The sequence below is a fragment of the Ostrea edulis genome, chromosome 5 (assembly GCF_947568905.1).
Source record: "Ostrea edulis chromosome 5, xbOstEdul1.1, whole genome shotgun sequence".
In the NCBI taxonomy this organism is placed as follows: domain Eukaryota; kingdom Metazoa; phylum Mollusca; class Bivalvia; order Ostreida; family Ostreidae; genus Ostrea; species Ostrea edulis.
In genome coordinates, this window is record NC_079168.1 from 48,918,620 (window position 1) to 48,934,516 (window position 15,897).

At 33.9% G+C, this 15,897-nt stretch overlaps 1 protein-coding gene across 1 annotated transcript in view; it reads right to left on the reverse strand.

Moving 5' to 3' along the window:
* The window catches only part of LOC125651136 (uncharacterized), a 96,037-nt gene that overhangs the window by 6,250 nt on the left and 73,890 nt on the right, over positions 1-15,897 (reverse strand). The window contains exons 88-110 of the mRNA XM_056166095.1: positions 14,305-14,380; positions 14,100-14,203; positions 13,465-13,611; positions 12,563-12,612; positions 12,281-12,400; positions 11,085-11,128; positions 10,897-11,000; positions 10,634-10,795; positions 8,857-8,897; positions 6,324-6,352; positions 4,358-4,476; positions 3,999-4,157; positions 3,683-3,744; positions 3,472-3,585; positions 3,319-3,356; positions 3,117-3,229; positions 2,180-2,332; positions 1,645-1,714; positions 1,425-1,528; positions 1,018-1,164; positions 842-894; positions 622-732; positions 20-66 (exon numbers count right to left, since the gene is read on the reverse strand). Of these exons, the coding sequence (XP_056022070.1) occupies positions 20-66; positions 622-732; positions 842-894; positions 1,018-1,164; positions 1,425-1,528; positions 1,645-1,714; positions 2,180-2,332; positions 3,117-3,229; positions 3,319-3,356; positions 3,472-3,585; positions 3,683-3,744; positions 3,999-4,157; positions 4,358-4,476; positions 6,324-6,352; positions 8,857-8,897; positions 10,634-10,795; positions 10,897-11,000; positions 11,085-11,128; positions 12,281-12,400; positions 12,563-12,612; positions 13,465-13,611; positions 14,100-14,203; positions 14,305-14,380 (2,167 nt within the window). The remainder of the gene's footprint in view (positions 1-19; positions 67-621; positions 733-841; positions 895-1,017; positions 1,165-1,424; positions 1,529-1,644; positions 1,715-2,179; positions 2,333-3,116; positions 3,230-3,318; positions 3,357-3,471; positions 3,586-3,682; positions 3,745-3,998; positions 4,158-4,357; positions 4,477-6,323; positions 6,353-8,856; positions 8,898-10,633; positions 10,796-10,896; positions 11,001-11,084; positions 11,129-12,280; positions 12,401-12,562; positions 12,613-13,464; positions 13,612-14,099; positions 14,204-14,304; positions 14,381-15,897) is intronic.

Here is a 15,897-nt window from a genome sequence, read left to right on the forward strand (position 1 = left end):
TGAACAGAGTTCAACTTACTGTTGTGATATTTGATGCATCGATTCTTGGTATTGGTACATGCAGAGCTGCAATAAAACAAGGAATTTTAAAATATGCTTCATACCAGGAAAAAATGCTGAATTCAAATGATACTTACGCCTTTGATTGTATATAATAATGGCATTCAGGGAAGGGATTTCAAATATTAAGAAAACAATATTTTGTTTTCTGCAGAAAAGTTTGACCTCTAACCTTCGATTTTTTTTTAAAAAGATCTTAAAATCAATAACGATTACCTGCTTCTTAGGATTACATGTACACTAAATTTGATATTTTTCAAACGAAGGGCTATAAAAAAGTGAGCAAAAAACAATTTCTTGATTCCGGAATAGTTCGACTCCTAACCTTGTGGGCTCATAAATAAAAGAGTAATCTATTCCTTAGGGGCTACTAGTTGTTCGTCAAGCAAAAGATTCGCAAGATATTGAGCGTACATCATTTGGTCTATCAACCAACCAATGAAATTGTGTAAACTACTGAACCCCTCTTTTAAAAAGAAATTTCATTGACATTAAGGGCACTGCTTGAATTCATCATAAATTCATCATAAATATTGAAATAATTCAATGCTAAAAACATACCTTTATTTTGGCAATTCTTTCCACTATACCCAACAGGACAGACACACAAGTAAAACTGATTGGTCGACAAACAGTGCCCTCCATTACAAGACACTTGTTGGCAGTTGGAAGCTGAAATAAGATGTCATTTTGTTTACAGTAAGAACCCATAATTTTCAATGTTATTTAATTCCAATCCAGAGGAAAGTCACAATTGTAAACACGAGAAAAACATTCATACTTGTGGAGTTACTCGTCGGATTTATAGTGACGCATCTCTTCTCAGCGGAACTTCTGAAACAGACAAAAATAATTTTATATTATTTTCGTACACTAAAATATTTCGTCTTACACGTTTGTGCTTTGCAGAAACTGGTACACTACAGTGCAGCTACAATGATACAATAATGTACAAACCTAGCAGTTCCTACACATATCTTCTTCGTTTCTCCATGATTGACCTTTGTTGCAATGTCTGTGACACATAGTTGTGGTTTAAGGGTAGTCTGTTCGGTACTAATGACGAAAGTTCCTGGTGTATGCGGTAACACCCTTGGCTGAATACTAAACGAGATTTGCTTGGTTTTAACCATCAGATAGATTCTATACAGTCTACTCCGGATATAATGAAATTCAGGTGACCGACCTGAATTGTTCATTATATCCAATGTTCAATATAACTAATGCTGAACTACACAAATATTGCTACTGGGGGATTTATTTTAACTTCAATATAACAGATATTTCAATATAACCGACTTCAATATAAGTGGAGTGGACTGTATACTCAATGGATTTTATTAGTATTGGCATTCTTAACTTACCAATTACCGCTGTTATCTTTGGAAGTATGAACAAGCAGATGGCAAACTGTGCCCTCCAAACATTTGACAGAAGATGTATCAGGAATGGTTGGTTCTTGTATGTTCTGTGTTTAAGGTTAAATCATGTTAAAATTCTAGTAACAATATGAAAAATCACAAAGTAAAGCAAAACTCACTGCAAAGAGAATAAGACTATGCACGATGTTTCCCAAATACGCACAATTGTAGGAGACGCCGTAGAGGTGACTGAGGTAAAATTGGCTTGAAAACAGATTTCGTCTCCTTTGCTTCTATAAATCAAATATGATGTGTCAAATAAACATTTAACAATGAATATGTGACTATTCAAATATTTCAACAAATAGAAGTAAAAATGCGTTGTTCAAAACATACGTGAACTTGATTGTTTTTCTTCAAAATATTCTATTCATACCGGGACCTCATCGGCCGTAAACGAAGTGCCAAATTACATTGTATTTGACCCATGCGTAACACTCAATATTGTAGCATTGAGAGTCATACTAACTCCTACCGTTTTTAAGGTTACATCCAAAAGACATGCGATTTTCCCTTCTAATGGCAGACTCTTGGCGATGGAACAGTCACATATTTAAGTGAAAGATCATAGGCTTCACACGATTGCCGGGATCAATATTCGAACTAATTGCTATGATACAGCGAACTACATGGGTACATATATGTGAAGATCGAAAAAAATCAATCCCCCAAAGAGTTAAAGTAAATAATTGACTTACTTCTTGCCAAATACACTTGCGCAAATCTTATGTTGACCTTCTTTTGATGCGAATATTTTGATATTTGTTTGAAATGTTGTGTTTGTCTTTCCTGGAAACGTGTCTGTCTTCACAGGATGAATCACATAAGGACTGTCCGTATCCACAGTGGGGCTACAGTGTGCAAAAACACAACAAAACTTGGTCATTTTACTATTTTCGAATTCCAGACAAGGGATATCAAACATCAAGACTGAAAGCATTTTCTAATCTGATGACTTAAATACGAATATTACTGATTTGCAAATTGATAATTGAATTTCTAATGCTGCAAAAAATGTGGCTCAATACGCAATTTCCGAGATATCGGCTCTTCTGTATTGGAGGTACGTTCAGTATTCTGTTGAACGCTTGGGTGGGTACAAGATGTATACTTGTATTATAGACTAGCTATGTAAATAAGGAAAAAAGTTATGAAAGCGTAACTTTTGTTTATATCAGCTGTTGATATACATTAAACTGATCATATGAAGAATAATATTTGTTTGAATTTGGCCATTAAATTATATATGAAATTATTTTTTATTTCCTCTTCTGTATGAGTGATACTTTAATCAAAGAAAGATGGTGATTATCGAGTTTTGTTTGAGCTATTTTATTATCAAATACTCATAAACTTACTACCGGGTATAATTGTGTGTCCCTGCGGTTTGGGTGTTTGCTTGATGTCTGATAATCATCCTTTAGGCAATATATGAAGGCAGCGATAAGTTTGTTTACCCACCGCGTGTGGACGAAAGGATGGTTTGCATCACACTGTGCGTAAGAGTTCCACAAAGGGAAAGAACTATTGGGCAACTCGGAAATAGCATATTCCATGGAACAAATAGTATGTAACTATTGGTACATACTTCTGAAAGACATAAATTTCATAATTTCAGTTTTCAGTATTACTCACATATACCCGGGTGGACCAGTGACGATTAGTGGGATGCCGCACGGGGTACTGATGGTGCACTGTATGACGTCAGGTATGGCTGTGCCGGTAAATGTTGGAGTAGTGATATTTGACTAAAAATATTAGGAGAGAAACATTATCTTTATTTTGTGACTCATATTCCATATTGATGTAAAATATTAAAACCAAGGAAGATATTTACCTTTACCATGTTGCCGTGTGTAAGGGGAGGAATTCGACCTTAAATAGAGATAGAGTAATTAGTAATCAGTCATCTATTTCAGAGAGAGAGAGAGAGAGAGAGAGAGAGAGAGAGAGAGAGAGAGAGAGAGAGAGAGAGAGAGAGAGAGCTTACTTTCCCGGCAGTCACTTCCAAAATATTCGACAGGACAGACACACGTTGATTGTGAAGTAGAATCCGCCTCACATCGTCCACCGTTATAACAGTGAATGTCTTGACAGGGCCCACCTTAAGGATAACAAAATATCAAAAATAATTATTTATACCCTTAACACAATCAACCAATGCTAAAACGAGATATCTAAGAAACTGGTGTTTAGAGTACCGAAAGTTTCATTGGCATTAGTCACCACTTGGATAGTGTAGCATCTTTCATTCCCTGTTTTGCTGAAATAATGCAATTGTTATGAATAGTTAAAATTATAAGCTATATATATACTTTAACCAAAGACCTTAATGGTTCATAAAGATAAGATTTTAATAGAAATTAAACATTTTCTTATCAAAGATCAAACACTAACTTTTAAAATTTTATTCATGTTAAAATACATCCAATCTATTTTGAAGGTATTATAAAAGCACAAAATAAAAGAGCTTAACGTACAATACTTCGGATTTTGATAAAATGTTGAATCACTCACTCTTTTTCTCGTGCTTTGATACACAGAGTATGATTTCCAGGATAGTCAGGTTTCACAGACAAATCTACGTAACAAGCTGAAGCCAAGCTTGCAACCGCTTCAGATGTAAAACCGTGAACGTTTGATAAAGAGGACATTTGTGTGTTTTCCACGGTGGGACTAAAATCAAAATGACTAGATAGTAAAACATCAAACAATTTCAGAGATTTGACTTGATATAGATTAAAACTTCAGATAAGCGATATTCATAATTTTTGTTTATACGAATTACATAAAAAACAAAATCAAAGTATAGTCCTGCATTCTCGTGAATTATTATTATATATATTCATCGAGCTTAGAAATAATATTTTTCTTACCAGGAAATGGACCCTGGTGTTGGTTTAGTAACAAGCTGTATGTGACAACCATCTGGTCCATTTTCACACTGTAACACCGTTCCATTCGGCAAGGAGGGCGAAATTATTTCTGGCGCTACCTGAATAAAATCACTGTCTCTTATGATAATATTTGTAATAGCATATTTCATATCAACCAGATACGGACATAGTAGCTTGTTACAGTAGGTTCTAAATTGCGCGTATCATTTAAAAAGTATGAGAGGTCGTTTGAAGCAAAATTCAGAAAATGATAAGTTTTATTTTCGATGTCTGAGATCTTAGAAGAATTGACACAGGTCAATGCTATAATGCGATGATAAGAAAATACTACATAATAGAATTAGCAAAAAACCTATCCATAATCCGCCGCATACTTCAGTAAAATTGAACAGACAACAGATATATTCAGTAATGAGATATTTTTGTTAGATACCAGAATGTGAACTTAATTATATTCCTGCAAGGTTTTCATTTTCTCCAAGGGAAACCATACGTGTCTCAAGAAAACTTGAGAGGTCGTTTGATTGATTGAATGAATATTGTTTAACGTCTCGCTCGATAATATTTCACTCATATGGAGACGTCACCAATGCCGGTGAAGGACTGCAAAATTTAGGCCTATGCTCGGCGCTTATGGCCATTAAGCAGGGAGGGATCTTTATCGTGCCACACCTGCTGTGACACGGGACCTCGGTTTTTGCGGTCTCATCCGAAGGACCGCCCCATTTAGTTGCCTCTTACGACAAGCAAGGGGGTACTGAGGACCTATTCTAACCCGGATCCCCACGGGATGAGAGGTCGTTTGAAGCAAAATTCAGAAAATGATAAGTTTTATTATTCTCGATGTCTGAGATCTTAGAAGAATTGACACAGGTCATGAAAGTTTTTACCGAATAAAGGAAGAAAAATTCATATACATCATTCTTAATCTATCTTAACTTTCAAGAGGATGTTAATAATGCTGTTGGGGTCCTTCAAGACAGGGTGATTGACAATTGCCAAATACCCTTTTCTCTTAATACTGTAAAGGGTTGTCTGTGGTAGCTCATCAATGTAATATTACACTAGAAGCTAAGGAGTCCATATTCTCTCATTTTTGGATTAAAGTGTGGAGAAATTATATATATATATATATATATATATATATATATATATATATATATATATATACATTGAGGCATAACGGCTAGACGTAATTTGGAAGACATGTTCGCTACGTTGGTTTCTTAAAATTGTCTATGAAATAACAGTTGTTAAGTTTATATCGTATTTGGAATAAAACGTCGCATTTAAGTTCTGCCCGGAAAATATTGACAACAAAGAATGTTATTTTAGTTTCCATCATAATGCAATTAATTACAAAATGTACTCACTAATAACACAGAACAGAATATAATTTACATGTAATCATTTGTTTATCAGAGATATTTTAAGAACATAATAGAAAAAAGATAACCATTTAATACAGATTATGTCGATGACAGAGAGATCTCGAGTGTCTTATTTTTTTAGCAATCCACCTCTAAATGTTTGTTTGAAAGACAATCCATAACACCTTCATAGAAGTTTTCAAATCAACAGTCGAATCATTCATTCACTCCGGTGTGCTACGGACATCACGGAGTTATAAGTCCTTAAACAGGCCCCTCCCCTACTTCATCAATATGTTTATATTCTTACTTATAATATTGTTCTTTTTACAGAATGTTGTTTAAAGATTTGAGGAATAATTTTACAAAATATTGTTTATAAAATGTGTTGCATTTGCACACGAGAACCGTTCTGCATATTGGGATTATGCATTTTAGTACAAATAATTTAGGTTAGTTTGAGCTGTTGAATTAGAACGGCAGAAAACTTATATAATCAATTTTATTATTTCAAAATTGCTGGTGATAGTATGCTTTTCGTGATACGTAATAAGATATATAATCATATAACTTACGATTGAAGAAATTGTTGTCAAGGCGTTGTCTAAAAAAAATGAATCATATATATGAATAAGTTCTGCTAATAATGAGCATACGAAAATATGTATATATCTAATCAACAATCAAATTTTTATTGTAATGCAAATGTTTGTAATCTATATTTTGGTTGGCTAATGCTTTGACGTCATGATAGAATGACATAAAACACATCAATCGTAAACATTTCGTACCGTACTTTGCATCACAAAAAGGCAAAACTCAACAAAATAAGATGTAAACATCAAGCAAAATGCATGAATTGCATTATAATGGGAATAACTATCTTCTCATTTGCAATTTGCGAGCGGTAATGCCGATTTAACGGCCACAAACGTCCGTTTTACCGGCTCCGATAATGCGTCCATGGTTATACTCAGTATGCAACCTTTAAATTAGCACAAACGGTCGCAAACAACAAAATGAGAAGATTGTTATTCCATAAATAACAATATCACTAATTATATTACGATTCATCAATTCCCACTTTTTTGATTGGCTGACATCCAACTCATAAGTAGTCGGATTTCCCATTGAAATCAACATTTGTTTCAAATCCAAGTGTACATCGTGCAAAAATCCTGATGTGGCTCAGTTAACTCGATTTGAGAAAAATGACGTAGGTGAAAATAACAATCACAAATCCTATAAAGAATATAGATTAAGAGTAGGTCAAGCATGAACCCTTCGACATACATGTACCAGCGGTGGGATCAGGTGCCTAGAAGGGGTAAGCATCCCCTGTCGACCGGTCAAACATAGGCCGTGATCCCTATACCTGGATCAATTAAACGGAACAATCCGTAGTCAAACTCAGCGAGTAAAGAACGACTTAACAATTGGTATGAAACAGGTCAAATAGCATATGTTTCAATGACAGATTGCATTAGTAAATTAGATAATTATAATGACCGTAGAATTTACGAAATGCTGACTTTAAACAAGACTGATGAAATTCCTGTAACATCAACTTATTTGTTAGCAGCCTGCTTCTATTTAAAATCAGATCATACACAAAACAAGCTCTTGAGTATCGAATCAGTTGAGAGATACACAAGCACCATTTGCAGGTGATAATGGAATATTTCTACATAAATATGGGAAGTTGACGATGGAGAAACTGAAATCCCGTTTGTCATAAAGTTGAGTTGTTATTTTGCCGTTCATGTTATTAAACATTCAAGTTTAATAAAATATTCCAACGAAGCAGATGTAGAAGATTCTTTCGTGTCTTGTGTTTCAAATCAAATATCAAATCGACAAGCAAATTTGGTTATTTTACATAGATAAAACGTCTTCGACATTTCAAAATGTTGAGTTGAAAGCCATAGCAAGATATAGCAAGATATTTTTTCCTCTGATGTGGAAGCTTTGAATATAGAAACAAGTCAACTAATAAAGGAGCACAATTCGTGCCCATTGGAATTCCAACATACTATTGGAAGACCTGATCACCGAAGACTACGAATATATTTTCAATGAGGAATGCGGGCAAGACGAAAAGTTCAGTGTATGACCAACTAAATACACAATATATAAATATGAGGCATGTTGATCCACATCGATTATCAAAAATAACTACCCAAATAACACTCTATAGTCTATGGTAGTTATGATGATCTCTTTGCAAATACAATATGTCGTTAGGTTGAATGCTGTCTGGCGTGTTTCATACCAACTGTTAGGCCGTTCTTTACATACTGATTTTGACCACAGATTATTCCGTGTACCTGATCAAAATATAGAGGTCATGGCGGGTGTGACTGGTCAACAGGGGGTGCTTACTCCTCCTAGACGCCTGATCTAACCTCCCATGTGTCCAGGGGTTCGTCTTTGTCCTACTCCTTGTATTGTTTATAACGTTCATGAGATTGATCAATGTTCGTTATATTCGCTTTATACTTTTTTTTTTACTATGCATTTGCAAATGAAAGGGTATAGGTGGTCTTTGAATGTCGTTTTCAATGTACGTTAAAATAATTTGTTAAAAATCGTGTAATCGATGAAAGGTGAAGATAACGAACAGTGATCAATATCATAACTCATATAAGCAATTCAAAATAGAGAGTTGGGAAAACACGGACCCATGGATATACCAGAGGTGGGATCAGGTGCCTAGGAGGAGTAAGCATCCCTATATTTTGAACTGGTATACGGAGTTATCCGTAATCAAAATCAGTGTGCCAATAACGGTCTAACAATCGACATAAAGCACGTCAGACAGCATTTGACCGAATGATAGGTTGTATTGGCAAACCAGATCGTTATAACGACCATAGAATTTGCTAATGAATGTCAGATGACGGAAATGTATGGAAGTTCTTATCCCCTCCTTTCCGTCAAGTACTTGAAGTTAGGGTTTTTCTTCAAATCGATCTTTATTCTGCAACTAATGAAAGCAAAATTCAAATTTTGTTGGTCAATACAATATCTTAGCTACTTGAGAAGTGTTATATTCACCTCACCCTATCAGTAACTGTATAAATTGGTGAAAATTATACTATTATTTACCTGGTGTGATGATAATGTTTATGCATATTTCATCTGTATTCCTAAAAAATAAGACATTAATATATACATGCATTGTGTTATTATAAAACAAGAAACCCACAGGCCTTATCGGTCACTTGAGTCACTAACCCTAAGAGCTGCAATATATGTTCTGCATATCTATGCTAAATTTTAATATTCAACTATTATTACTATCATTCAATTAATATGAAAAAAGATGTGCTCTTAAAACACAAATGTTCCCAAAAGTGCCCATATTGATGAAAGACTTTACATTATATATGTTATTATTAACAATAAATGCATGTATGTGATTTTATGAGTGTTTCAACATATGCAATTCAAACTTTGTGGGCTGAAAGGTCATGGGAAGGGGTGCAATCCTTTTTCCAAATTTTAAAAATGGACACCAAATAAAATGGCTGCCAAAAAACCTAAACATATCAAGGGTGTCAGATTTGAACTAAATTATATTTCTAGGATAATTGAATATTATTTTAGGGCTGACCTTAGGGTTGCGAAATTCACAATTTTGATACATCCCATATCCAGTGGTCCGTCCAACTCTTTATTTTGTATTGCTTATAGGAGTTATGAGATTGATCACTGTTCGTTATCTTCGCCTTTCATTCTACTTTTCCTTAATATGCATTTAAGTTTTATACAGTATCATCAAAATTAAAGAAGTCGTTGAAATGATAGACATTTAATCATCATGACCGTTTTGGTCTAACCCTTGTATCAAAACCCCTACTCTTGGATTCCTGAAATTTACTGGTTTGGTAAAGGACTACCTACTCCTTCTAAATGAAAGGCGAATATGACGAACAGTGATCAATCTCATAACTCCAATAAGCAATACAAAATAGATAGTTGGGCAAACACGAACCCCTGGACACACCAGAGGTGGGATCAGTTACCTAGGAGGAGTAAGCATCCCCTGTCGACCGGTCATACGCGCTGTGAGCCCTATATCTTGATCAGGTAAACGGAGTTATCTATAGTCAAAATCAGTGTGCCAAGAACGGACTAACAATTGGAATGAAACACGTCAGACAGCTTTTGACCCAATGATAGGTTGTATTGGCAAACTAAAGCCCCTAAGGCCTCGTGGCACAGAAGTCCTGAAATTTAAAATTTATGTCCCCCTTGTCCAGATTATACTCAGTAAGGAATTTGAAAGGAATAGGAAAAGCTGGTTTGTTGAATATTGTTTAACGCCCCTTTCGAGAATTTTTGCCTCACATGGAGATGTCACCATTGACGGCGAAGGGCTGCTAAATCTAGACCTATGCTCGGCGCTTACGGTCTTCGACAAGAGATGGATCTTTATTGTGCAAAACCCTTTCTGGCCCCTCATCCGAAGGACCGCCCCATTTAGTAGCCTTTTATGATAAGAATGGGGTACTGAGGACCTAATCTAACCCGGATCCCCACGCATTGAATTGGAAGGGTAGTTATCAAGAAGTTAGATATATTCAATTGTTAACGCACACATTTCATCACTATGACCATTTTGGCTCAGACCTGGTACCAAAACCTCAACCCCTGGGATTTTGGTAAAGGGCTACCCCGTGGGAGCAAGAATCCTGAAATTAACAATTTATGTTTCTCTTGTCCCAAAGATACTTAATACGAAAATTGAAAAGAATTGGAAGGATAGGTATAAAAAAGAAGCTAAAATGTTCAATAGTTAACGCACGATGTACGAAGGCGGATGCAAACCAATATAGGAATGACTTAAATAATCTATGTATTTTTCAAATAGTATGCATACATTTCAGAGCTTTGGGCTTGAACGCAGACGAATTTTCTTCCAATTTCTGATGGTTTCACATGGAATTGTGCCATACACTGGTTGAATGGTGTTGAAATATTCACAAGCTTTATTTGTCCTGGTTCAATCCCCTTATCCATATGTCCAAATAATAACGAACTCCTACATAGAGAATGGAGATGTGTATTTCATTTCTGTATATGGATTGTTTACGATAAATTATTTTAAAAAAATGAATTTGAAAAAATAAATAAATTATGTACTCATTCACAGGACTGCCTTGTATCGGTAACATGATTGGACAATCCTTGTTTAGTTGACATGTCAACTCTTTCGGTAGCATTGTGTTCACAAATAGCGGCGTGGGCTGTAAAATAGTTTGCTTCGATATCAATGAAACTAATAAAATAAGACATTAAGAATATGTAACTCATATCAAACAGCTACTCACCATCGACGAGTTATTAGTCCGACGTGGTATTGGCACAGGTTGCGCTTAAATTAGATAATTGTAGATCATTAAATATCATACGATTTGACCTCACATTTAACATTATCCCAGCATTGATCAATCATAGTATCAAGTAAACTACTGAAGTATCAATCTAGGTAAGAATCACGAGGAGGACGATTTATGATAAAAAGACTAGAAATGAACGGTATTTTATACCGAAATATTCAAGTACTACTTAGAAAATGCAATATATATATTTCACACTTTACCGATTGATACCACAGTGACCAGACATGATGAGTTCACGCTCTGATTCTTATTCTTTTTTTGAGTTAATAACAGAGCCTGCAACATGTAATCCGCTGGAAAAGTATTTAGCTAGTTTTGTAGTGTAGCTTTAGTGCTTATTGTTAATTATATTTGTGTTTTCTCCATAATGTAATCCTTTCCCGTCCTGACGAAGGGACAGGTTGTCCCGAAAATTTAACAATTCCAATTGTTCATATCGTTGGTCATTCTAGTGCTTTATATATATATATATATATATATATATATATATATATATATATATATATATAAATTATATATATATAGGATTACGATAACTCATTGGGAGAATTTTTTATTTGCAACCTGGAGTTCGTGAGTTTGAGTCCCTCGTGTGATGTCCGCGTCAAACATATGACGTAAACATAGGTAGTAATTGCTCCTTTGCCAACCGCTAGAAGTGAGAATCACGGGTCTTTCGGAGATCCCGTGTAGCGGCAGGCGTTGACACGTTAAAGAACCCTCACTACTATGACACTGAACGCTAAGGATATGTCTAAATTTGTGGTAGTTCATCCACAGCTGGCGACATCTCAAAATGAATGAAAAATTGTCGACGGGACGTAAAGCAAATAGATAAACAATTTTATTATCATTCAGAATTTATAAAGCGCATAATCTTACAAACAAAACTGTAATCAATGGCGCAAACAACCACCCAAGGGATTAAATATAAAAAAGGATTTTTTAGGATGAATAATACATTTTCGATATTGCATAATTATCAGCTGTACTGTTACTTGAATATAATTTGCATTATGCATGTCAACTAAATAAACACAAAAATTTGAACAAGTAAATCAAAAGATAAATATTTCAGAATGTAAAATGAATTGACTGTGAAAAATCTCTGTAAATAAACTTACCTGAAGTATCACAATGTAATCCTTTAAAACCAAGTTTGCACACACAAAGATAACTGGTGGCATTGACAGATCTGCAGTATCCATTCCCATTACAGGGCTTACCGCCGTTGCAATGTGATTCTACAGTTAACAAATGAAATACTATTTGAAAAGTGAAGTACATTTGTTCCTGTACAAAGAAATGTTTGTATCTTCATGTAGTGTCAATAAAGCCAAGCTTCGTGTTTGTGAGAAATCTTCCTAACGTTGAATAAAAAGTAGTGAGAATAGTACGATATTTACTTGTTAAATTTTTCACCGAATTCACAATGATGCATCTTGTCGATGTGGATCTGCAGAGTAAACAAATTCTATATAAACATGCACACAATTGTTGATTATCTTATAACGCTTTGTCCCCATTCCTGATCTGCCTGCAGTACACGAGGTACTCAATATAGTCAAAGAGAAATAAACATATATATTGAGAGTCCTGATTTAAAATAATTTGATAAAATGATGGGTAATATAACATATACTTAAGGTAACTCCATACTCGCATCATCATCAGATAAAAGTTTAAAATGTGTATTTATTTCAATTTACAAGAGTTAAAACTGATAAATTATCAAATAAAATATATATGTCATCACACTTTGTAAGATGCGAGACATACATTTACAAAATCATATATCAATGTCAGAAAATTGCAATTTTTCTTCAAAAGTATAATTAAAATTTCACAAAAACTGGTTAAAACAATATAATAGTATTCATAATAATTTCATGAAATTGTTTCTTTACAAAACTATTCAGAATTTCTGTAAAAATAAGGAAAATCTATCGCATAATGAACGTGATAAAGGATTCAATGAAAACAGAGTTCTTGCCTTTGAATTCAACATTTTGAAACATATTATTGGTTATCTATATATAAGTTAGACTTTTGAAATATTTTATGCTTAAAGAGATTTTTTTACAACAACCATTGGAAAAGACTTTAACAAAATTTATGGTAATATCTTGCATGAATCTAAATAAATTATTGATTTTGTAAAATCTTATAACATCATGTGAGGGTGGAATTACTTTAAACGAATCAGTCAAACTATATGAACTTTCTATTCATTGTACAGTCTGTACTTCTTAGTGGATCCAGTAATCATAGTGTTATTAGAATGAAGCAACAAATTAAACATAGTTACCCATGTATATCAACACATATTTTCTTTGTTTCACCATGTTTAACGATGGTTGCAATATCTGTTACACATAGACTGGGGTCAAATGTTGTCACGTCTGATTTCAAAACCACTGTACCAGTTGAATATGGAGATTGTTTGGGGATTAAGCTGAAACGATTTCAGTAAAATTTATGAAAAAGTGGCATTCCGCACCACCACCACCCCAAAAAAAACAACAACAGAAACCCAACCTTCCAAAAAAAAAAAAAAAAAAAAAACAAAGAAAAAGAAAAAAAAGAAAAAAAAAAAAAAACAAAAAAAAAAAAAAAAAAACATAAAAAAACAAACAAAAACAAATCAGAGCATCAAAGATTATAATTTTAAGCAACTGATACTTTGTCTACTAATTTCTGGTTTGGACCAATCTACACTATTCCAGAACAAGTTATATCGTATCAGAAAGTAGCGAGACTAGACAGATAGCTTTATTATACGAACAACGTGAAAATATTCATCATGTAATTCACCATTTAGTCTCCATCTTAACAACAAAAATATAGTTAGAGCGGTTCAAGTGAAACTACTTAGTTTTTTAAAAAACGTCTTTCTATTCTATCAATATATATATGCATATTGCTGAATGTGTTTAAACTTACCAGCTGCCATTATTTGCCTTGGAAGTATGCACAAGTACATGACAGACCACACCCTCTAAACATTTGACAGATGACATGTCTGGTAAAGTGGGCTCCTGAATATCCTATATTGTATAAAAACATAATAAAACTCTATCATATAACATACAACAATGCAAAAGAAACAACATTTTAGAAACATTGTTGCACAAAACTTTCAGCTTACCATGTTATTTCCTGATAATGACGTGGTAACTGGTGCGGTTATGTTGAGTTTGAAGCAAATTTCATCCCCCTTATCTCTGAAATATATTAATTACGGCTAAATATCATTCACTATAACAATGGATACGACCAACACATTCTGCTGAATTAGCTAAATACTAGTGCAGCTTTAAAGAGTTTATGCAGCTATTTTCAATAGCTTGATTTAAACATTTTGATATAAATATACTCTCTATTCAGACTGTACAAAAAGTAGCATTTTGATGATGGTTGAATTATTGTATGTTTCTGTTCTGTTTTAAAGATTAGACAGTGAATGTAGACATTGTTATACTCTGAATGCTTTTAAGCTTTTGAATCCAGATCAATTCTGGTCAGAGGGATGGTCAATAGACAATTAATTCCCACAATAAGTAGTAATCCCACTTACGCATGCCCCAATGTACATTAGATTATTCCAAAAGAGCTTACATTATTTCTGAAAAGTGTTAAAAAGACATTATCGTAATGAAACTTTTAAGGATTTATGATACTGAAATTTACTTTCTTCTCAAAGTATATAATTTTTCATATCTATATCAATCCTCGGTTCGGGTGTGGTTGGTGAGCCATGTGGCATTAAATTTGATCTTTTTGCATTTAGATTATCATTATATCAATTAAACACATAAAATATACTTTTCCTCTAATGAAGGCAAAATGATCGAATTTATCAAAATGAATGATAAAGATTTTCTTAGTATCTCTATACAAATTACTTGTAAACCTTTTTTTGTTATGAAGATGCTAAGAAATATGACACAATAATTCTTTAAAGTAATCAACATTTTGGTATCATAGAATATAAAACTCCCAGAGAAAATGTAAGGATCAATGTTGATCAATTCACGAGCTGAATGTAATTTTGGTTGAAATCTAACAAAATTTTCCCTGATATGATATCAATATCTGCTTAATGAAAGGCAAAGATAACGAACAGTGATCAATCTCACAACTCCTATTTAAGCAATACAAAATAGATAGTTGAGCAAACACGGACTCCTGGACACACCAGAGGTGGGATCAGGTGCCTAGGAGGAGTAAGCATCACACCAGCCGTGACCCGCCGAATAATAAGTATATCTTATGGATATGTTTCAGTTATTAAATAATGCTGAATTTCTTGTTTACTTCTGATCTGTGTTGGTAAACAGAAGTGATACCGAAAAAAGAAAAGAAATTTGCACATATTTCATGTAAGAATTTTTGCAACAAAGTATACTTTTTTCCAAAAAATTGTTATTAGTTCAAAACATTTGCTGTCTCTTCGTTTGGAATTACAAAGATATACAACTACGCAATTTCATGATGTTGTCAAGATAAAATTCTAATGGCAATAAACAGTTCAAAACGACCGATACAACCTGTCATTGGGTTAAATGCTGTCTGACGTCTTTCACACTAATTGTTTGGCCGTTCTTAATTATGGATTACTCCGTTTACCTGATGAAGATATAGGGTTCATGGTGGGGTGACAGGGGATACTTACTCTGGTATGTCCAGGGGTCTGGTTTTAGTCTCAATATACCTGGCGAATTGCCAATACGAAGCTAAA